This window comes from Pholcus phalangioides, unplaced genomic scaffold (genome assembly GCF_987345545.1).
Source record: "Pholcus phalangioides strain wild (caught in Gottingen) unplaced genomic scaffold, Ppha-v1.0 ptg000004l_1, whole genome shotgun sequence".
In the NCBI taxonomy this organism is placed as follows: domain Eukaryota; kingdom Metazoa; phylum Arthropoda; class Arachnida; order Araneae; family Pholcidae; genus Pholcus; species Pholcus phalangioides.
In genome coordinates, this window is record NW_028301597.1 from 16992506 (window position 1) to 17016357 (window position 23852).

General features: G+C 38.3%; 1 protein-coding gene across 4 annotated transcripts; it reads right to left on the bottom strand.

Moving 5' to 3' along the window:
* Positions 1-5: 5 nt before the first annotated feature.
* Positions 6-23695, bottom strand: LOC149086617 (putative sodium-dependent multivitamin transporter). 4 transcript variants are annotated; one of them, XM_089230996.1, is made up of 14 exons: positions 23479-23695; positions 19474-19535; positions 16661-17036; positions 15316-15381; positions 12316-12435; positions 11978-12132; positions 11651-11791; positions 10303-10438; positions 8094-8301; positions 7803-7957; positions 5380-5651; positions 3173-3285; positions 2519-2613; positions 6-345 (listed from the first exon to the last, which is right to left on the bottom strand). In XM_089230996.1, the coding sequence occupies exons 3-14, from the start codon at positions 17000-17002 to the stop codon at positions 274-276; spliced, it is 1875 nt and encodes a 624-aa protein (XP_089087122.1). In that variant the 5' UTR covers positions 17003-17036; positions 19474-19535; positions 23479-23695; the 3' UTR covers positions 6-273. The 4 variants fall into 4 exon arrangements, with proteins under 4 accessions (XP_089087122.1, XP_089087123.1, XP_089087125.1 ...); XM_089230997.1 differs by having other exon boundaries at positions 19478-19535; positions 23479-23586; XM_089230999.1 differs by having other exon boundaries at positions 16661-17031; positions 19478-19535; positions 23479-23570.
* Between the last annotated feature and the right edge of the window lie 157 nt (positions 23696-23852).

The window sequence follows — 23852 nt, forward strand, 5'->3', positions numbered from 1 at the left end:
TTTTTAGTAGACTAATTTTATTGAATAGGAAAAAATAGATATACAAACGTACAATATATATACTGTTGGTACGTATATAACACATCACATGATAATGATAAAATTAGGAATATTTGACAACCAAAGTAAATTCGGAGCTTCACTCGATGAATAATTGGTTCTTTCTCTTGAATATGATGCGAATGAAATAAAACATCTTTCTACAATCATAAGCTCAGTTTCTTATAATGGAATGTGAATGGGCAGGATAATGGATGAATGAATCGTGTTCGATCATTTGGAATTGTTGCTTTTGACCGCTTTAAGTTGTATGCCATCCTTTGACTGTTTGATCTGATTCAATGACTTAAAAGAAACAAAATTTTATAAAATTAGTTCGACATAAGCATTTTCAGAAGTTTAATTCATTTTATACGTTCGGGTTCAGCTGCGATAATTATTTACAATAGAGAGAGTTATGCTGTGTTACACATTTGTAATTTTTCAATAAGTGTACGCATCAGAAAAAAACGGGAAAAAGCACATTTGATGTGTTATATTTTCTCTAATTTTTTTCATTGGAAATAAATTAATTTTGCATGTGGATACCCTATAGACGGATGAAATTTATCGTGGCTCCGTTAAAGCCCTAAATAACCGGTATTATTGTTATTACTCAGGAGTAAATTAAATAATCCGACAATAGTTTGGATTTCGGTTAGGATATCTCAGTTTTGAATACAATCACATATTTTTCTTAACGCCGCATGTCAGTAGCAAAAATGCACAAATTTTCCTTATCCACTGCATAGGCGGAGATAGACTTGGAAGTCTGGGGGGGGGGGGGCACGATGATGTCAATTCATATATACATTAGATCAGTCAACTCCACCTTTGACGGTGGATGCGCAATGCCGCCCACGCCCCCCTGTATCTCCGCCCAAGATCGGCTGGTTTCATACCTTATTTTGCTATCTAAGTTGTGCCTGAAACGCGAATGGATATCCCTATTGAAACACGCGTTACAAAACATTTTAGGAAAATAACGTCCATAGAGTAATATGAGTAGCGTAAACATTCAAACGACATTTTCTTCCCAAGGACATTGCACATTCGTTCTTCTGGCATGAGATGGACAATATTATATCAATAAAAATGAAATTCCTGATGCTTTTTTGATCACGTGATATATATATATATTTTCCTCCTTCAGCGAGGGTTTGAGGGACGTACAAACCATATCCAAGCAAGAAGAAGCGTCGGAAAGTGTTTTACACACCTGTGTGTGTGGCTACTCGAATCGGTCTTTATATAGGAAATTTCGATTTCGGAATTATTTCTGGGGTCGTTTAATCAGGTGCTACGAAATTCTGTGGGTGTTCGAGCTCACGCTATATTCCCGGCTTCGACGCCACTGATAGCGAATTCCTCGGGTGCTCATGGAAAAACGGCAAATCTATGCTAAAGAAATATGAAACATTTAGTGTGATAGGTGCTAGATATTCCGGAAATTTTTTTTTAAATTCAAGGTAGCTGATCTGATCTGGTTTGAGTTGAGAAATGCTTCAATGCTATGGAATTTCTTCAATGGAATCTGAACCATTAATTTTTAAAAAATTGATTATGATGTCTGTGTGAAAATCCTCATTATATGCGTTATAAATACTGCTATCGGGAAGTATAATTATGGTTAGTTCATTCATTTGAATAGCAATTTTTTAGATTTGGTGTCCAATTGTTTAATGATTTTTTTCAAGAAGAAAAAAGTCAAAGCTCTGAAGTTTACTACAAAAACTTTAAACCGTAAATTTTGTGCATGCTAATATCTATAAAATAATAATTTACTCGGTTACAACCAAATCCCTAGCCGGGGAGAGAACCAGAGGGTTCACCCTCCCTCGAAATGTTATAAAATGACTGATTTTTAAAGAATATATAAGGTGGCTAAATTTATTGTTCTATAATTCCCCCTCCCTCGACATACTACTACTTAGTAGGCATATGCACCTCGTCCATATTCCTCTATTAATTGGTACATGTCGAAATATGCACGCATGTGTTGTGAAACTTGTTTCTTAGGAATGCTTACGTGTTCAAGTAGTGTTGCCATCCATCTTCTGAATTCGAAGGCAGACAACTTGGTGGATCAAGTTTTGCTTGTATCATGCGTGAATTTTTAAATGTTGCAGGCATGATTGCTCTCTGTGGAGATACTTTTTTACACGAGAGATCGGCTCGCATTTGCGTCTTGAAGTCGGAAAATCAACTTCATCCGACCATCACTATGCCACATACCGTTCGTACCTGGGTCCTCGCGATGCGAGTCTATGACAATATGCCCACACGACCACATAGCGGCCCCTCGAAATGTTAGTCGTCGTCCCTCGAAATATATTAATAAATTTCTCTGGCGATGACTTTGGTTACAATTTATTTTTAATATTTATTTATGGCTTCGCACATTTTCATTCACGGATTCAGATGTTCTCAAGAGTCATTAAAATAAAGTCATTAGTATATCATTACACGAGTCACTTACCGTCATTTTCAAATCTTTTTCATCTGTATCCTTTTTATTTACGAGCCATCTGACTGCTGGACTCAGAAATTCCGGTGAGACATCCTGCTTTTCAGCTTAACATAAGTAATATATATCAGAATATGTGTGTAAATGTGAAACGGAAAAATCAGAATTCAAAAGCACTTCCTGTCGAACCAGGAAAGTGAAACAAAAGCACGTGAAAATTTTTCATCTATAGCTATTCTGCATTGTCGAATGGTCATTCAGAGTCATTTGAATCTTTCCTACTTCCCTTTGAAAATAATAAATTGTAAATCTAATGAAGCTCTATCATTAATCCACTCCATTTTTATTATAAATATTCCGCTACTTGCTGTGATTTTTCTCTGGAAAAAAAAAAACTGCTTCGTAAGCATTGTTAGTTTCGATGGTAATCTATTAATCTGCAGCAACTGTGTGCAATAAATACTCAGATTGTTATGCATATAAAGAACGTGATCTTTCTGTGCGTAAATGAAAACCGCATGCGTGTGTGGGGGTTAAATATGTGACAATAATGACATAATTAACCTCTGCATCTATTCAAGTTCACGGCAATCTCTTTGTTAAGGATGGCGTAGAAATTTCATTTTCAAAAAAACATTTTACTTTTAATGGATGTGATCAATTTACCTGCAAACAGAAATTCAATCACTAGACTGGATACGTAACCAACTGCGAAGCATATGAAAAAGCCGAATGGAGCCACCCAAATGTATGAAATCTTGTACAATGGAAAAATGTACCTGAAATATATGAGAAACAATTTTTAAGTACGGGAAAAAGAATACAATTCTTGGTTTTGAAATGTTCTAGTTTGTACGCATGAAGCATCACGTACTTTTAGAGGCGGATTTCGGATTTATATGGTTAACACACCCGTGGGCTACACAAATTGTTTTCGTTCTTCTCTCATTCTAATTTTCTTGACCACTCGTTCTTCAAATTTAGCTGTAGCTCACTTATTCCCTCCCCGCCCTTGTAAAAAAGCCTTTGTCAAATTAATAACGAGACTCTCCACATCACTATTCTAACCATTCACATGCTTGTACACTTTCTTGGTCACTCATTGGTAAATCCCATGCTTGCACACTATAGGTCTCTTTTGATCGCTTACTGACCTGGAGCCCCCCCTTCCCCCGCTGGGTACGCCACTGACTTGGACCCTCGTTCTCTAGGTCATTAGATCGCTACCGCGGGCTATAGCCAAGGGCGGAAAATTTGAGTAATGAGTGGTCAAGAAAGTAAGTAGAAAGGAAGAACGGCAGCAAAATGCATATCCACCGGCTATAAATCGGCTTTTTTCCCTGGAGAGCATGAATGAATGAACGCCAGGGTCTCTGCCACCAGACTTATCCCGTTGCCGAGATCTCTTCCAGCCCAGCTTCGTGGCAGAGTCTGGAACAAAGTGAGTGCACCTAACAGTCTGAGTGTGTAGCTAGTGTTGTGTATAATATTTCAGTGCTGCCATCTATAATTCAAATTGTGAGTGAAGTGTAATGATTGAATATTTGTAACGTTGTAGGCCTGTTGCTCTCTGTGGCGAGACTTTTTTAACGGGGAGATTGGCTCGCATTCGCGCCTTGAAGTTGGGAACCACAGAAAACCAACTTCAGCCAACCACCACTGTGGGGTTCGAACCCGGATCCTCGCATCGCGAGTCCGTCACTATAACCACTCGACCACCACAGCGACTTCCCTAGAGAGCAAGGGACTGGGTTAATGGGTGGCCAAACAAGTAACCTAGAGTTTTCAAGCACGAGAATGACCAAATGTGTGACTTCGAGCGTGTGCAAACATGTGAACGACCAAATGAGTGACCTAGAGAGCGAAGGATCAAGTCGGTGAGTGAACAAAAGAGTGATCTTGAGCAGTGTTTCGCAACCTTTTTGATGCCGTAGACCGTAGTGAAGGTTGATGCAACAACCGACTCTCAACATCCCTTCCTCACTCCACCCCCCCCCCCCCGAAACAGCAGAAGACCAATTTTAACGTTACCCTTCTTCCTAAAAATTCAAAATTTATTGTTTATTAATTTATTTTGCATATCATAAAAAATTGAGAAATAAAACTTCAAAGCACATAATGCAATGGAAGTAAATGAGAAAAAATGATCTTGCGGACACCTTTCAAAGTACTCACGGAACCCCCCAGGAGTCTGCAGACCACAGGTTAAAAAACACTGATCTAGAGCATGTGAAAAGCATTTGATTGTCCAAAACAGTGTGCAAGCATATGAATGACCAAAAGAGTGACCTAGAGAGCGAGGGACCAGATCAAAAAGTGACCTAAAGAGCTTGTGCATTCATGGGAATGGCCTAACTCTCATTTTAGAGAGCGAGGGAGCAGGTCAGTGAGTGACCAAAAGATTGACCTAGCGAGTGTGAGCTTGGGAGTGAATTTGAAAGCAAAAGAGACTAGCTCAGTGAATTATCAAAAGAGCGACCTGAAAAATGAGGGGACGAGGTCAGTGAGCAACTAAAGTGACCTAGAGAGTGTGAGCATAGGAATGAGTCAGAGAGCAAGGGTCTAGGTCAGTAAATGATCAAAAGAGTACCCTACAGAGTATGTCAGCATGCGAATCCAAAAGAGTGACTTACAGAGTGTGTGAGAAAGTAGAAGGGCGACTAGAATAGTAGAAGGGCGGCAAAATTCGTGTAGCCCATCGGCAAGACCATAAATCCGCCTCTGCCTGTGGACTGTTAGCAAGTTAACGTCATTGTTATAATGAGATTTTAAAAAAAATCGATTTACGGTTCTTTCTTTTTTACTCATAACTGCAAAAAACTTGATAAAAAAAATTATTTTAAAAGGAAAATAATACCAATGTGTATCCTTACTCGTCTTTGTTTACGATCAGATCGTGAGATGAATTATTTTCGGTCTCGAAAGTCAAGTTCGACAAAAGAGGAGACGAAAGTACGAAACTATGATTTCCTGTCGCCAAATATTCAATCTCCGTTGCGCTGATGAAAGTTTCGTTGATGTTCGGAATCGCCTCACAACCGTCTGTAGAAATCGGAAGCGGAGTTGGAGCCGGACCCCAAGCTGATCCTCCGAAGCTGATCCATGTGCATACCAAAATGGACGATACCAATCCAATAACTGCTCCCTAGGAAAGGAGGGGAAAAAATTCATCACTAAACATTATTTTCCGCATCATGAGCAGTATCAAACTTTTTTTCCCCTGTATATACAATGCATTTCTGTCCTACATATTTTTTAACCCTTGAAGTGGTTTTCAGAATTTCCCTGATTCGCATTGTAATTGCCACATTGGAAATCACTAAACCCTCAGCAAAATTCCTCACCTTTTTCAAAAAATATTTTTTCGCAATTCTGTGGTACAGTGATATTGATGCCCCCCCCCCCCCTAAAACTGAGAATAATGATGAGAGAACCAGAGAGAGAGCAGAAGTCTTCTCCTTTTCTGTTATCAAACTTTAAATAAAGGCTCATTCCGCCGACTGGCAGTGGATCTGACAGTTTAGAGAGTGGATGGAAAACATGTTTGAGAACAAAGTCTCCCTTTGCAGAGCTAGCTGAGCTCATCATTGTCGAAATTAGATGGTTTTAAGGACGCAAAATATCTCGTAATTGTTAGACAAACGAGATATTTCGTCAATGCCACTGTAAGGGTTAAGGAGAAAGGAAAACTTTTTTGTTTCTGCAATTTGTACTTTCTCCGCCCAGCCCTCAATTCCGTTAACAATACTCTCAAAAAAAGAATACTCCATCTGTTCTTATTATGCTATACTGCAGAGGTTCTCAACCGGTGCTCCGCGGCCGCTGAAAAAAAAGCAGAAAAATTTAAAAAAATAATTATAAATATTTTTAAATGATAAAAATAAATCAGTATAACTGAGATGAATAATTAAAAAATTGGCCTACGGGCTCCGCCATAGAATTTTTTTACTTAAAAGGGCTCCGCGAGTCAAAAAAGGTCGGGAACCGCTGCTATACTGTATAACTGGGTCTTAACCTATCGGTCGCGACCCAAATTTGGTTCGCGTGGCTTCCCTAGATGGGTCGTACAAATCCCCACTAAAAGCCAGGAACTCTTGAACTATGGGTCAAGACCTAAACACTGATTCGCAGGGGCTACCGAGATGGTACAAATGTGATTTGGTCGTACAAATCACATACTAATTTCGAAGAACAAACAGTCCCACGGGTCGCAAAGCTGAACTTTTGTTGATTTTGGGTCACGGCTGAAAATGGGTTAAGAACATCTGCTGTATAACGTACAGAATATTATTTTGTCAGCTTCAATTAAATATATAGAGAGAAAGAGAAAAAGATGAAATAATATATGAAAATTCAAATGTTTTCGCTTGAAACCGAATCACCGTCCCCTCTCTATTCGGGCAAATGCGCTAGACCACTACGCTACAGAAGCAACGAGCATTTTTCTTTGGATCATGCATACGCTGAACGAGGCCGTACATGGACAGTCAGGCCCATGCCCCCCCCCCACTTCAGCAAAGAGCCTAGGCAGAGATCTTCAGCGGATCCCCATATATTATACTTTTTCACGAATACATTTATACAGTAAATTAATAGTGTGGAAAGAAAATATCAAGAATAGTCCCGCGCTCCTAGAGCGCTGTCAACCCCACCTTTATGAGTGCCCATGGTCAGAACTAACTGAGATAATAGCTCATTTATACTCCTCCTATCCAGAACATGCCCCTCCCCCCTCCCCGCTCTGTTTCAACGAAGAGATGTAAGCTGGTAGGCAAAAGCTCATTTATACTGTTATTAGGCCGTAAGATGTCGACTTATGTGAAGATGATGCCACTCTCCGCGATTCATACACATGTTTTAACAACTTTCTGATGCTAAGATGACTTGCTCAAAGAAAAATATGTTCGTTGTTTCTGTAACGTCCGGATTGAGAGGGGGACGGTGGTTCGGTTTCCCACGGAGGAAAATTAACTTTCTTTTATAAATTCATCTTCCCATTAGCCAGTTGTTAAACCCTTGTACCTCCCGTTTTCGCTTCTAATATTGAAGACAGGTGGCAGTGCCATTAGAACACGAACGATTCAGACAACATAAATACGTTGTCTGAAAATATACACACTCAACACGTTCTGGCATCCACCAATTTTTTAGAAATTTCTTAGTATGCATGTACGTTTAAGTTCAATTAGTCACTGAATATATATATAGGTAACGGCAGAATAGAAAAAAAAAACCGCTTTTTGTTTCATTCAAAATTAATGCATTAAAATTTGTTAACTGAAGTCATTCCTCTCACCTTTTCTCTGGCTCTGGTAGTGAGCATTCCGAGCATAAAGACGCCTAAGACGGGTCCCCCGAGCATTCCGTAAACTGTTAACGAGGCTTGTATCAAGTTGTCGAATATTGAAACCAGAAATGTGAAAGCGATGCAAACAGTCCCGTAGAACACGGCTACAAAATAAAGCGAAAGAGAATCCGCATATATTTATATATAGCCTGACAAAAAAACATTCATTTCTTTTTCACAAATAATGTCAAAACTAATAACTTTTATAAACACATAACACAAGAAACATTTTCAACTGACTTATGGCCTTAGCGAAAAAAGCCGCTTTTTCTTGGGAAGTCCCACGAGACCTGAGGAATGGTCGCACGAAGTCCTCCATCGTCACTGCAGACAGAGAGTTGACGGCAGACGAAATTGTGCTCAGGGAAGCGCTGAATATACCACAAATGCACAGACCGGGTAATCCCGGATATCCACTGAGAGAACGCATCATAAAGTACGGCAGCATCTGGAAAATGAGTCAACGATAAAATTGAAAATGTGAGAAATCTTTTTGTATATACGGGGCATAAATATAATCGGAACAAAAGTTATATAAAAGCTCCATAATGGGGGCTATTCCAATGTTTCACAAATTGTTAGCTCGAGCACCGCAACGATATGTCCCACTAGAATTTACCAATGCATCTGTTCGGTTGTTCAATACAACTCAGTGCAGACGAAAAGGCGTTTAAGATCGGAGAACAGCATGTTTCTATTACACTTGTGAATCAGTTTGTGATTTTTTTCGATTAAAAAAAATGTCTGCTACTATTATGCGATCTTTAATTATCCTCAGTGGTGTCAGAGCCAACTTCATCTGTAACAGGCCCCAGCGCGAAGCTCGTGACGTCACTGAAGAAGGTCATATCACTTATAGCCATTGGATATAGCAGGCCGACGCATGCGCCATCTTTACCCTTTTTTGAGCCATAGGTGAGATGACCTTCTTCAGTGACGTCACGAGTGAGCGAACTCGACCTATTAAGGGCGGCAGGCTGGGGGTCCCTGTGTGGGCCCCGACGGATGTTGACGAGTTGGAACTGGGGCTCTCAGACCCCAGAGTGGTGGAGATGGCTCTCTTGGGAGCGCTCGCCAGTGCTCCGGGCCCTGGGGGTTTCTTACTCATGGGTTGTTGTGCTTGTTGCCGGGTGACCATGGGGTCTCGTGGAGGGTGATGGTCGCTATTTCTCCGCTTCAGCCCACCCCCCTTCGGGGGTAAAAGGCAGTGAAGCGATAGGCCTGGGCTGTTGTCGGTCTTTCAGTTCAGTTCAGTGACGTCACGAGCTTCACGCGGGGGCCTTCAGCTATCGATGGTGTTGTCACAGCCCGGGTGCTGCAGCGCTCATGGCATTTTCCGGGATAGGTTTAAGAGAAGATACAAGAGGCCTATATGTACCTCTTCTAAGGTTCAAGTACCTCCCAGAATTTATTCATAAAATCGAAACCTACCAAATCTCTAGTCGAGTACCCACAGGTCTATAAAACTTCCTACGCCCCTGATTATCATAACATCGGTTAGCGGAAAATTTACGCTACATACGTATCAACATGTGTATTCTTGAGTTAGTGACTATGAGAGAGTGAAAGCGAGTGACCAACAATGTGTACTGAGCTAATATGCTCACCCTCCTGGTAACTCGCTGTCTGTCTCGGTCACTCATCGAAGAATGTACGTGGCAACGAGTTGTTTTCCGTCAATTTTGTTGTCAGTGAATTGCAGGGCTGGTAGCATGAAGAGGTTAGCTCAGGGTTCTCAAACTTTTTTCACCCGAAGAGCCCCATTCTCCAATCAACGCTTATCATCGACTTTCCAAAAACGTTTAACGAAGAATTGCTTCGAAGAACCTTTGTTAGGGCCGTCGCTCCACGGCACAGAGCCAATACCACACTATGTGTTATTGGCAGATCTCAGTTTGAGAACCCCAGAGTTAGCTCCATGTTTCGCACTATTGAGTCAAGTTCACTTTCTTGTTTGAAAAACTGTTTCTTTCGTTTGATGCTAGACGAAGGTAACTTCAGTAGTTAGGGGTCATTCAAGTATTACGTCAGCATCGAGAGGGGTTTCGGATTTGCTAACTTTTGATGACAAGGGGGAGGGGGATTTGAAGGTTTCTTACGTCATCAAACACCCCTTTTTGAAGATATGAAATATTCTAAGCTGCTGACGAAATTTTGCTGACGGGGGATGGGGGGGGGCAGTGATTTTTGCTTACAAGGGGAGGTCAAAAATGGCTGAAAATCTGCTTACGTAATACTTGAATGGCCCCTTAGTTCCTGAGTTTCTCAATAGATAGAGAAACTCAGCTTTCCAGCCACATCATTGTGGCTTTGGGCAGAAAAGGACAAAAAAAAGGGAACTCACTTATTTTCGGTCCAATAGAAGAAAAATGAAGGTACCCCGCCCTCTCTTTCTTGCTGAAAGCCCTTCAATTATTGTTGTCAGTGAAAATTTTAACACATTACTTACTTGATCGGTCGACTTTATGGACTTCATCGGTGAAGCGATCGGATCGCAATCGTAGAAGTTTGCGTAAAGCACTAATCCAACCAAGCAGTTAAGCAAATGAAACGACAAACCCATGGGTATGCTCCAAAATAGAGCGCTAGGAAAAAGAATGAATATTTTTTAGGATATTCAGAACAGAAAGTACCGGGTATCCATAAATTTTTAAACAGTTAAAATTCATAAAAATTGAAGGATGTATTTGTTTGGATAAAAGTTATTCTCAAACAAATTTCTGTTGATAGAGGGCACTGCACGACAGCAAATCAGAATCTTAAGAATTGCATGGTGTACGATTAACAGCTCATTTCTGAATTTTCCTGTTTTTGGGGGCTTATATTATAAGGTTTTCATTATTAAGTTACATTGATAAATGAAGCGGATTCGATGAAGTTGTTTGGTCTCAACCACGAACCACCGGCTGAAGCTTTACGAACGTTTCGGACGCAGAAAAGATTGAAGAAAGGTTTGGTTCCAGCTGGCTTTTTGGTGCAGCGTCTTGTATCCGCAAAAATGTGAGCTATTTTTTCTCCCTGCATCAAAAAAAAATCCCCTTTCATGAGAATAACTTTTCTGCAAACCACATTCAAATGTACCAATTCCTTCAATTTTTATGAAGTTTTAAACTATTTATGGAATTTATGGGACACCCTGTTTACTATTAAACCACACATGCACCTCATTCATATTCCTCTGCGGAACTTCTAATGAATTGGTACATGTTGGAATGTGAATGTCCGTGTTGCGAGCCTAAACGTGACGCTTTTTTTTGTGTAATTCTTGTTATAGTGCTGCCATCTGCTCATGGGCGGAGATACGGGGGTACGTAGAGGGGCATTGCCCCCCCCCCCAACATCAAAGGTGAAGTCGACTCATCTAATGCATATATGTATAGATGAATTAACATCATCATCATCGTGCAGCCCCCAGCAATAATGACCGTGCCCCCTCCAGACTTCCGAGCCTATCTCCTCCTATGCATCTGCTACCTATTTTTCGAACTATGAGTGAAATGTTATAATTGAAGATTTACCGTTGTAAGCTGAACATACGTGAAAATAACAAAGCTGAAACTCTGTATCCTTAAAAATAACAAAATACGCCACCGATTCTTTTCATATCAAAAATATTCATCGAAGCAAAACTGCAGCAACCAATAAAAATTATTAGCAGTTATATTAGCGGCTGCCATTATCAATGTTTTTCTCGTAAGTATATTTTCTGACAGCTACACTGATTTAAGTGGGTTTCTTATCCTTTTATTATTATTATTATTTTATTTTCGATGGATAAATTATAAATGAATACTTACGCTCTGGAACGACTGACATTTTTTACGGTGAGCATTCTCTGGACCTGAACTTGACTGGCGCTGAAGGAACCCGTTGAAAAAACAAGTCCGGAGAAGAAAATGTTCCAAACTGTATACCGCGTTGTGAAATCTAAATTCATGCTGGAGGAAGGCAAAAAAATAAAATAAATAAAATAAAGGCCTCGAACATAGGAAAATTATTTATGAAATATTGCAATCGAGTTATCAAATATCAACATGCTGCTGCCCGACCCTGTATTGTGTCGAGTTAAGGTGGCAAAAGGGGTTTCTATAAATTGTAGATATAGATCTGTATCTCTACCTCACCTTGGCACAAGTATTCGTCCTCCATCCATGGATCTATCGATAACCGAGCTCATCCCACCAGCGTCGATGGTGCCCTTGATCAAGACGGTAAAGAGACCGAGGAACATAAGGATGGCTTGAAATACGTCCGTCCACAACACAGCTTTCATACCTCCCTGAGCGAAATGCGATATTATGTAGATACATTGACGTGGTGTTGAGCATAAATGACCGCAATAAAAGAAATAAAATTCGTAACGCAATTATGATGACCCTTAATTTTTTTGGAGGGAGGAATAAAGGAATTCTATCCAAAATCACAATTTTAGTGAAACTGCGAAAAATCCAGGCATACTGACCAGTGTGCAATAAAACGTGCAGACCACCCCGATGGAAACAATAGATGTCCACGTCGGTAGGTTCGTTACGGCGCTAAGTGCGAGAGCTGGAGCATACAGCACGACTGCCATGTACAAAATCTGTCATGAAAAACCAAATGTATGAATTATAGTCTAATCATTTTGTGTCATCATAATATGAATAAATTATGCTGGGTGCATAGGTGATAGCACGCACCGCCTTGTACAGGTGGACCTTTGACAACTAACGTGGAAAACTCAGATACGTCATTCATGTTGCAAGAGGTTTATAATTATCAAAATTAAAAAAAAAAGAAAAAAAACTTTTTATATGGACATCCCGGGCTCAAAATTCCTAGTAGAAAGTTGTTGCCATGTCTCCCTTGATGTAAAAAAAAACAAACAAAAAAACATCCACGTTTGTAAATGCGATAGTCACTGAGAAATTACAGTTCAAAAAACAGAGGAAAGTTGGGAAACAGCATTAAAAGCGGGTGAAACGTGTTTTACCAGCACTTCCAAGAGATAGAAGGCCTCCGCACGCTGCTCTCATGGTGTCAGCAAGTAGTCCATTTTCCCTCAGAATATTCAGGGAAAAAAATTCCCAGCTCGTGCCGGTATCATCGTTGTGCGGAAAATAAATGATCGGGCTCAGAATTGGTGATTTCTATGTCCCATATCCAATCACCATGTGTTATTTGTGAGCCAACCAGGAAGATTCTACGCCAAAATAAAAAGAAATGAAATAGGATACGCTGTGGTTCAAAATGTGGAAAACTTGCCAGGTAGTCTTAGTGACGTTATATATGAACTTGGCAACCCGTGCGGAGGTCTTCTATCTCTAGGAGATGCTGGTTTTACTACTTGCAACATGAATGACGTTCTAAGTTCTACTTGGATACTTTGTCTAATTGGAAGTATGCCTCTAAGATCACCGGTTCGCCAGTAAAATGCGGTGTTTGCTAGTAACTATGCACTTTGTATAGCCTACTCTACACATGAGAGAAGTTCGTTGTGTAATACTTTACCATGTACATATAGTTTTTAGTTTTTACAATTGCATTTTTATAATTAATTGGGAGTTGGGGGGAGGGGGGGGTTGCTGAATTTCAGAAATATATGACATTCATATTTGTTATGGCCTTGCATTTGTATTTGTATTTTCACGGAATTTATTTTTCTTTCTATAAAGCAATCTACAGCTTTACATTGTTCATTAGTGTGATGTACAGAATATTTCATGAAAACTGTCAAAATGAGAGCGATTACGATATGCGTTTATGACCACGTCAATTTTAAAATCGGAGTGGAATATTAAAAACGATTAGAACAAAAAAATAGAGAAATTCTTGTGTGACAGGTATCACTCCTCGTTGAATAATGATAATTAGGGAGTGATTAATCAATGAAATTCAATTCTTGCCACTTTTTACATGATAAAATGACTGTCTGAAAGGAAATACAATGGTAGTCATAAAAAAATGGCAAAAAACAAGAATGCCAATCGGCAATATCTCGATGAATTTTTCTCCCAATGTCACTGAGAAATATTTCTTTTTTTGGTATTAATAAAGAGAAGCGCAAAATTTTACTAATTGCCGATTTTTGATTAGGGGTCGTATAAAAATTTACGACCATAATAATAATTTTAATTTGTTAGAGGGAGACGGGGTCAATGCCGGTCACTAATATTTCTCCAATATGCAATGCTGTAGAGTAGCCCTGACAAGTGCCGCAGTCCCGCAGCCGTGTAGGGAACAACTATTGCCATCTTGTTAGTATATAATGTATTTCTTCGGCTTCTGAATTGGAATGTGCTCCATAACGTCGTGCGTCGTAAGAATTCACTGTTTACGATCAAGGTACGTGAACTCATTTTTCTTCATTGCCATATAACTTCTATCTCACATGACGCTACAGTATTGGCCCTATTCAATGATGATATTCTTTCAGCAGCTGATTAAACCATTCTTTTACTTTTCTGTTTTATGGCACGGCCTGCTCTTGGAGTAATGACAGTCAGTTCATTTACTGTGCGAATTCAGAAATGTGCGTTCACTGTGAAAATTCGGAACAGATGGAAAGATGGGGTTAGAAGATAATGGGAAACTGCCGAGAAATACATTTGTGTCTTCTACAGTAAAAGCTAGTTATATATTTGTTCACTGTTATTATTAATTAAATATTAACTGAACTTATATCAATTTAACTTATTAATTAAATATTTCAGTCGAATCCCGTTTTAACGAATACCGTTATAGCGAAAATCTCATTTTAACGAACACTTTTCTAATCCCCCAGATAAGTTTACATAGGAATAATGCAAAAAACCTGGGATTCCTTTATAACGAAGTGATTTCTCCGGTATCTTGGAATTCGTTATAACGGGATTTGACTGTACATTCACGCTTATAAAAACTTGTTTTGTATTATTTCCTCACTTGTTTATGGGTAATACCGATCAACTCTGATTATTTTTTTATTAAACTGTTTTTGTGAAAAAACATATACAACTTTGAGAATAAATCCGATTAAGTTGGTTGCAAAGAGCAACTATGCCTCATTAATCATGGGAAATAGTTGGCAAATTACTAATGTAGCATGTGATTTTCCTTAGAGATGACTGCCATTTCTCCGGTATACTATCACTCAGTTATCATTTTACGGGGGTGTTATCATTTCAGCTCAATTCTTTCGTTTTCAGATTTCACTTCAATTTATAATCAACTATTGAATTTTCATTCCCGTTTCAAATATTATTCGTGAAAATACACCAAATATATTCTGAATACAGTACTTTATAAACCCGACTTATGCACATTCTTCAATCACTCCACTTAAATTTTCTTACGGGCTTTACTATTCTTCCTATTGAGTCTTATGACTCTTCATGAAAGCCGAATTCCTTTGAATAATCAAATTTTTTGCACGAAATTTATGACAAAGATAAAAATTTAAAACACAGTACATTATATATATATATTATTATTTATTTCTTACCATTTGAGCCACAAAAGCAAAAGACGTAAGTGTTCTCATGGTAGGTCCGAACCGTTTCTGGAGATACTATGGAGAAGGGGAAAAAAACGGATTAAATTTATTCGCATAATAAACATCAAAAGTTTTCGCACGTTTCCGATGAGACTAACGAATCGACATTACTTATAACTCCGGATGCGTATGATCGCTAGAATCACACACACACACTTGGCTGTGTCGGGCTACTGAAAAATCACTTTATCGGTACCTACATTCACATATTCATGTTTTTTTGTTTTTTTTAATCAAAAACACATATTCCTCGCGAAGATATCAAAAATTTTTAAGAATGCTCTCAAATAAAACTTCTCTATACGATTTCGCTCCTGAGAAAAGTCACTTCTAGTGCATTTCTCCGCAGCACAACATTTCGCTGCATATTCACTATACCACACACACACAATATAAGTTCAATGCTCTTGTTCAATTCAAGAGCGTTTCATGCTTTATCTCGAAAAGCTTTTATGTTGTTTTATACATAGGATCTGTAGTTGGGCGTGTTATTGCAGGTACAGCTTCTGATTTTAATTAATTATCAATTGAAATCGACAAGTATGAATCAACTTCGTAGGAAGTTGATATTATTCCAAGAGCTCCCCAGAACGTGAAAATTACTTCATGGATTCTTTATAACATAGCCCCGTTCACATGTGCAATAAAACATCCCGGGAAGTTCCCGGTAACGGGGACTTTCACTACAAACCATTCACATGACGTTTAGTTTATGCCGGTAATCCCCCTCTTCTTTCCGGAAGTCGTCACTGGTTACGTGGGTTGAACGGAAGTGATTGATTCAAGATGGCTGACGATGGAGCTTATAGTAGTTTTCGCGGCGCAAAGGATTATGGGAGAGAAGGTCGGTGTCGACCCCCAATCCACCCCAAAAAAGATGGATTTTTTTTTATGAGCTTCTCTGCCACCTTTTTCTTCCCTACGAGGGGAAAAAAGTTGTCATGCCAGTAATTATCACCAAAGCGACCCCCAATCTTGCACATGTGAACGGGACTCATGGGTATTACTTCAATTGTTCCCAAGAATATACATGGAAATTATTTTACGGGTTTCTCAAGAACAGAAAAGTTGAGAAACGCTGATGCATGCTTTGCACAGACGTTGGAAAAAAAATTAAATTACTGAATTGTGAAGAAACACACGAACCAAATTGTTTACTACAAAAATTCTGTATTTCTTCTTTAACGGGTAATTTTAAATGCAGTAAATTTTATTCGGCATGTGTATCTTTCGATTCCCCTAGAATTTCGCCCACTATAATAAAGAATGCAGTGAAAAATTCTATGTTACTAACCTCATAAACGGTAGACGCTTGCAAGTCGAAGAACACAGGCAAAAAGAGGTACCCCGACACAAATATTCCAACTATGAATCCGATGTTGAGGTACGCCATGTTTATTCCGTACCGGTACATTTCCGCCGGTGTCCCGATCACTGTTATAGCCGACAAGAAGGATGCCATCAGCGAGAATGCCACTGGGACGATGGACATGTTTTTGCCGGCGAGCAAAAACTCTTCGGTCGAGTGTTGCTTCTCGCCCGTGAACCCGAAATAAATTCCAATGGCAGCCGATATGAGAAGCATTAGGGCGAATAGGGAGTAATCCGCCGCTCCCAGAGATGTCACGACATCCATCTTGAGAACTTATTGTGCTCCTCTTCAAGCTGCTCTGCGAAATAGAAGAGACCATACATTAAGCACACAAAATATGCGAATTAGTAAAAGGCGTATTTGCGTTGTACAATCTACGCTATTTATGCAAATGCTCATTTGTGGTTTTCCCGCCTGTGGGCTACACGAATTTTGCCGCCCTTCTCCCATTCTCGTCAAATTTTCTTGCTACTCTTTTTTCGAATTCGCCACCCTGTGCTATAACCCCCTTAATAACCCCTCCCCCCCCCACCTACTCCTGCAAGTACAGCCGTGTCTCGAAAGTTGCTATTTTAGACGCGCACATGCTTGCACACTGTTTCAGTCATCCGCATACTTGCACACTGTTTCAGTCATCCGCATACTTGCACACGCTCTAGGTTAGTCACTGACCTGATCACTCGTTTGGTAATTCACATGGTAGCTCAAGCTCGAAGTCACTCTTTTGCTCGCTCACGTGCTTGCAAACTCTCTTGGTCGTTCTTTTGCTCACTCACTGACCTATTGCTACCTACCTCCTTTGCTATTTGAGTAGAAGTGAATTTATTGAGTGTTATACAAATTTCGCCGTCCTTCTCCCATTCTACTAATTTTCTTGGCCACTCATTCCTCAAATTTTCTGCCCCCCTCTGAACTTGCTGCCCTGGGCTACATCACGCTAAGCCTCCCCCCCCCACTCCTCCAGTAAATACGCCATTGCGTCTATGCGTTATTGCGACCATTCGATGCCTTCGGCCGGTACGGGAAGTCCCAAATTTTTTATCATTATCCCATGTTATTTTTCCATTCAATATAACGACCTGCAAAGACCATTCGGTTCAATGCAACGCCCGCACTCAGCTCTCCTCCGCCTCTTTGTTTTGCAAAGAAAAGTGCGAAATTCGTGTTTTTCGTGTATCGAAATTGTATGTGAACCGTGGGAAATTTGATATTGCAAAATTCCGTGCATAGGTGCGTGCATGTACCTAATTATTGCAACTTTGTTAATAATTTTTGAACCTGATGCATTTTCACTGAAATTGTAATTTTTTTAGTCCGTCCAAATATGAATTCTCTTAAGAAGTCAATTTTTTTTAAACGTTCGATATAACGCCCATTTTTTATGGAATGAGAGGCGTCGTTATAACGAATGCCTACTGTATATCAATGGGTGAGACGAAAAATTGAGCTGACCAACTAGGATGAGTGAATTAATTCGACATGCCCTTTCCCATAGGATCAAACCTGAGGGTTCTCTGAGCTTAGGGGCAAGGGAATCTACCTTAAATATAATTTTTCATTTTTCATAAAATCCAAATTCGTTATAACGACCCCACTCGTTCCATGAAAAATGGACGTTATATTGAAAGTTTTAAAAAAATTAGTGGCCTGAGAGAATTCATACTAAGATGGAATAAAAAATTAAATTATTAATTTTTTTTGTTATGCTGCATGTAGTTGCAGGGAAAATGCATCAGGTTAAAAAATAATAATACAGTCAAAGCGCTCGAATAATGCGAATCTTCAATTTACGAACTGCATGCTGCTTTTACGTGCAAATCTTCTGGTCCCAAACACGCAATACTATACCTTTAAACGTCTTTGTACATTTTATACAAAAAGAAGGGGAAGGGGTAGCTGAGGTCGGGCGTTATATTGGATTGAATCATCTTTGTGGGTCGTTATATTGGAAATGAAATGGGAATATTATGAAATAACATGGAAAATGGATATTAAAAAATTGGTTCTTATCGTACCGGTCGTTGTAACGGATCGGTCGCAATAAAGCATGGTCGTTACAAAGAGCATCGACTGTGTACAATAAATTTACTAGATATTCTAAAAAATCTTTGCCTCAAGAAATAAGGGCCAATAATTTAGCTGAATTTATTCGATAGCTATAATAGTGAAAAGTCCGTTGTAACGAATATCTCGCTATGACGAGTGATTGTCTAATACTGCTAAGTACTAATATTTAAGATACTACAACTATTCGGATATAACGAATTGAAAATTCTGAGGCTATAACGTAGAAAAAAAATTCCAAAAGTTGTTTTTCTCTTTTTTCACCCGAAGAGTTGAACTAAAAGCATAATTACTATCATTTATCATGGCTCATGCTCTATGCTCTAACAGCAGTTAGACTAAAAATCAATTTCATGACTAGAGAGTTCTGTTCATTCGTTAAATATTGAAACAAAACTATCCGAAAGACATTTTAATGCAGATACAGTAGCGATTTTCTGCAATTTTATAACCTGATAGAGCAATACAAATGGAAATTCGCTTATAACGAGAAGTCTGTTCTAACCTCAATTTTCCCCGTGAGCACTCGTTATAACGGACGGACTTTTACTGTATTTCACATTTATTCCTGGAGAGATTCACCGTACAATAGAACAATTATTATATATATGAAACATAAATAGAAATAATTATATAGGAAAAGAGAAATAAAATTATAAATAGTTATATACATACAGTGATGCAGGGAGGAAGATTTTGTAGAATCAATGTAGAATCGACTCTTTCATCGGCTCTTTAAAGGAAGAAGAATTATTTTAGTGAAGATGTTAACTCATAATTCAACCGGTATGATTTTTTTTTTTTGGCTGATAATTTCACTAAAGAGAAACTTAGTAAAAAAAAAGAACGAGTCTCATAAAGACAATGAAGATACAACACATAGGGATGTTGGTGTGTTTGACACCTTTATGACGTCAGCTGTATAAACCATATTGAAAATGCAGGGCGAATCCAAGAAACATACAAGGTTCTCAAAATTGGTTAACGAAAGACCCCGCGTCTTTGCGTAACATCAATTAGTCCAAGGTGCTTCATTGTTATTGTCGTCATTGAAAATTGCAGTTTTGGAATCGAAATTGCTTTCGTGGAAAGAGGAAAACTATTTTTAGAATTGGAAAATTCAATTAAATGCCAAAAGCATTGGTAAATTAGGTATTAAGTGTAGAGTGATTTTTTTTCAATGTAAATTCATTATAGAAAAAAAAAATCACGGTGGAATTAGCGAATTGAATTTTTTTATTCCGTGATTGTGTTTTTTTGCAACCTTGACACGTTTCATTTGCTTTGATACTGTTTCAAACGGGTCAAGAGAATCACTTTTTACGCTTCTCTCCGTAATTTGCACTTGACCCACATTTGATCCCGTGGCCATCACCAAGTTCGTGTGACTCCGAAGAAATGAACCTTCATAGCGAATAATGAACGAATTATATGTAACCGAATGTTTCCATTATCATTATTATTGCTCGATTGATTCGTTGTAAATCGACAAAATGTTTTCTTCTAATCAGTTTCTGCGGTTTGATTGACATTGGATTTGTCAAGAAGTTGCATAAAATACTTGTTATTTTTCTCCGTAATCGAATATTTAAAACGGAATTGTCTATAATAATAAGAGATAATTCGTTCAAATTTCAAGCGTTATGTCTTGCGAAGTCCAAGACATATATTTTTGAGATAAACTTTGCAACTTCACAGTAAACATAGTAGTTATGAATTGTACATTGTGTTATGAATTAGAACTTAATTTTAATTCTGTTATACATTAGAACTTGGTCAATTCTAATTTCGGATAATTCGAACTTTCGCGAACTCCCCTTGAGTTTTCTGTTTAATTTAATGTTGACTTGCATTTTTTGTTTAGTTCGAACTTTTTCGAATTTTTTGGCTAATTCGAATTTAGGGGAAAAAAAATCATGATTTTTTTTTACTAGCAAATTTAGTTTGGAGAAATCTTTCTACAAGAAGCCAGACTGCTTTTCTCGATGAATTTATTAAATGCAATACATATATTTTTAAAGACTAATAAAAGTTTGAAAATTCTGTTTTTCCTCTTTTTTTTTTTTTTTGATAAGTCAATGTCCATTTTAACATTGTTCAGGTGGAAAGCATCGAGACTGCAACACTTAATACCAACCTTTTCAACTAGTAACTTCAAACTTCAAAATCTGAATCTCTTTGTTATCATTAATCCTACCCTTTAAGCGGTTTTTAAATTTATCCTGATCCGCATTATAATTGCCACATTTGAAATTGCGAAACCTTCACAAATTGCCAACCATTTTCAAGAATTATTTTTTTTCGCGATTGTGTGTGTGGAACTGATAACTGCTTCCTCCCAACAAGATAATTTTCCTCCCATCGCTTTTATTTCCCTCACTATGGTACAAAAACACCTGACATGACGTGTGTGGCTTTCTAGGAAGAGAAATGCTTTCTTTTGGGAAAAAATCTTTTTGTATTATTTATACACTGAGAACGTACAGTATTTCTTTACAGTGCTGAAAGAATTAAGGGGAGGGGGAGCTTTACACACAGTCTCAAATAGAAATACAACGCCACAACAGGCAAATTGCCCAACGAGGTGGCTGACTTAAGAACATCATGGATCCCCGAGCCATTTTTTGGAGTATTTTTGCCCTACCTACTACTACTACACCACACGTCTCGTTTTCTCACATCTTTCTCTCATCTAACTTTGAACAGGAGCTGGCTCTACCCACTGGCAGTTGATTGATTGGGGGGGGGGGGAATGGAAAACATGTTTTACTGTAAAAACAACTTCAACGTGTTTTTAGACGTCTAGATATTTCGGGTTGGCTGAAATAAAGCAGATAATGTTTGACGAGAGACCTCGGGATTGCCGTTGAAAGGGTTAAGAGTATAGAAAGTAACGCTAAGTTTAGATTGTGATATGTTAGTGAAAATATATTTCGTTGATAGCATAAGAGTGACAAGCAAAGTTTGGGAAACAGTTTCATGAGGAATGATCATTAACCGTTTTCGTAAATCAGGCTTCAAATACGGGCAAGAAATTCTGCAGTGATGCTGATTCCCGAACAGTGGAATGATGCAAAAGCTAAGATCAGTTATTACAGGTTGTTTAGGAAACATTTTCGAAATGTTACACAAGCAAATTATGTTAAAATTTTAATAATTGAAGATTATCATCTCATGTGAATGCTCGTGATTAAGTTGCAATTTTAAGTCATTTTACGGATCCGGGATAGAATTTGACGATTTGAATTTTCGATAATTCGAACTTTTTTGCCAGTGACTTTCTACGTCGAATTAACCAAGTGAAAGGGATAAATTTCGTCGCTACAACAAAACAACCCTTGATGTTTTGGAATGGTGATTCTAAATCACTGGTGCGAAAACTTCGCCATCGAGATTGTGATTACATCGGGACTCGAAATTTCTGGTAAAAATAACTAATTGATAACTACGTCCGAAAAAAATTCCGGTTGTAAGCACGATGACCGTATGTCCAAAGCTTCCTAGAAGTACCTAGGAGGCTTTCGTATGTCCCGTTTGGTCGAACGGGACGTATGTAAACAGGATAGCTTTGTTTTCTTTCTTCATCACAAGTTTCAAAATGTTAAATCGTGACTTTTTTTTTTTCAATTGTTCTAAAAAATATTTTTTCCCCATTCATGTTAAAATCTTTTTTTATTCAGAAAGTGAGAGGGAAGTCAGAATGGAACTTCCTAATGTGTATTACGAATTACGATACTTTTTATAACGCACGGTACGTTCTATGGATTCCCTTGTGAAAGTCTTCCGACCGAGGAACTGTGGATGTGGTCAGTTGAAAGAAACTGACCGTGAACTTAACCTTTTCTCACCTACCACATGACTTCACCAGCGTTCGCCAATACTCATCTAGATGCGTGATTCTCGCATCGAAATTCAATTTTACTCCTCCAAATTTCATTGAGTGAAAATACTCCTTCAAATTTTTTTTTTTTAGAGTCATTTTTCACTGATAAAAATACCCCTCTTCTTACAAAAATACTCCTTAAAATTTTAGAGAGGAGTGAAATTATTCTTCAAAATTATTTTTGCGGATTACGCTGACCTTCACTATAGGAAAGGAATTGCGAAAGCAACGCCGCGCGTACATGGATCATAGCGGTTATCACACCCGATTATGACATTGTGAACTAAGTATGGAAATTTCTGACAATTAGAGAAACCTCTGACCTAAATAATCTTTCAAACCGATAACGATAACTTATAAGGAAAAATAATGAATCTGGTTCAAGCTCAGCTTCAAAGTGTGCAAAAAAAAAACTTTCTACGAAAAAAAAATTTATAACATAAACCACAAAGTTGTGACAACTAAAAACGAATTTTTTTTCCCATGTTATGGTATTGCTGCGTTCCGTACTTTGCGAAAGTGATAACAATATCCGTGATTATATTAAGTGGTGTCCACCTGCCGTTGCGGAAGATGAAAATACATTTCTTATCAAGACGTTTTTATTTTTGAAATATTTTCGCGACTCACACTTTGAAAACCCCTGCTCCGTATTATTTGAAATTCATATCAAAATTATTCCTGTAGAATATCGTTCTAGCTTCGCAACTAAATCCTCAATCAACAAGATTAATTTTCTAATACCGAATTTGAAAAGATTCTGCCTTTGATGGCACATCAAATAATTACTTACTTTGGTTTCTAGCGGAAATCCCTTACGTTATTTTTTTTTTAAAGCCACAGAAGCACGTTGATAAAACACACAAACTGAGAACGGACGCTTGCTATCTTACGAGTCAATGACTATCGCATACGGTCTGAAAGGCTTTCTTTTCGGAAATTCAAGGCCTCGCAATCATCATCCGATGAGTGAAACGAGCATCGCGCACACACACATCAAAAATAACACTCGATGATATTCCGCTCTTTTTTTTTTAATCCCTCTATCATGCAGTAAAGGAAAGAATTGTTTTTCTACCAATTTCACAAAAAGAACTATAAAACACGCTCACCAAAAATGAAATAAATATAAAATAAATAATAACACAATATCTCTCACAATGAGCG

What these genes read in the sequence shown, in the direction of transcription:
- LOC149086617 (XM_089230996.1), bottom strand. Translation starts at nt 17,002, where the DNA reads ATGGATGTCGTGACATCTCTGGGAGCGGCGGATTACTCCCTATTCGCC. An exon ending in AAGCGTCTACCGTTTATGAG is followed by an intron (nt 15,382 to 16,660) that starts GTTAGTAACATA and finishes CCTTCTCCATAG; the next exon opens with TATCTCCAGAAACGGTTCGG. An exon ending in TTTTTTCGCTAAGGCCATAA is followed by an intron (nt 7,958 to 8,093) that starts GTCAGTTGAAAA and finishes TTTATTTTGTAG; the next exon opens with CCGTGTTCTACGGGACTGTT.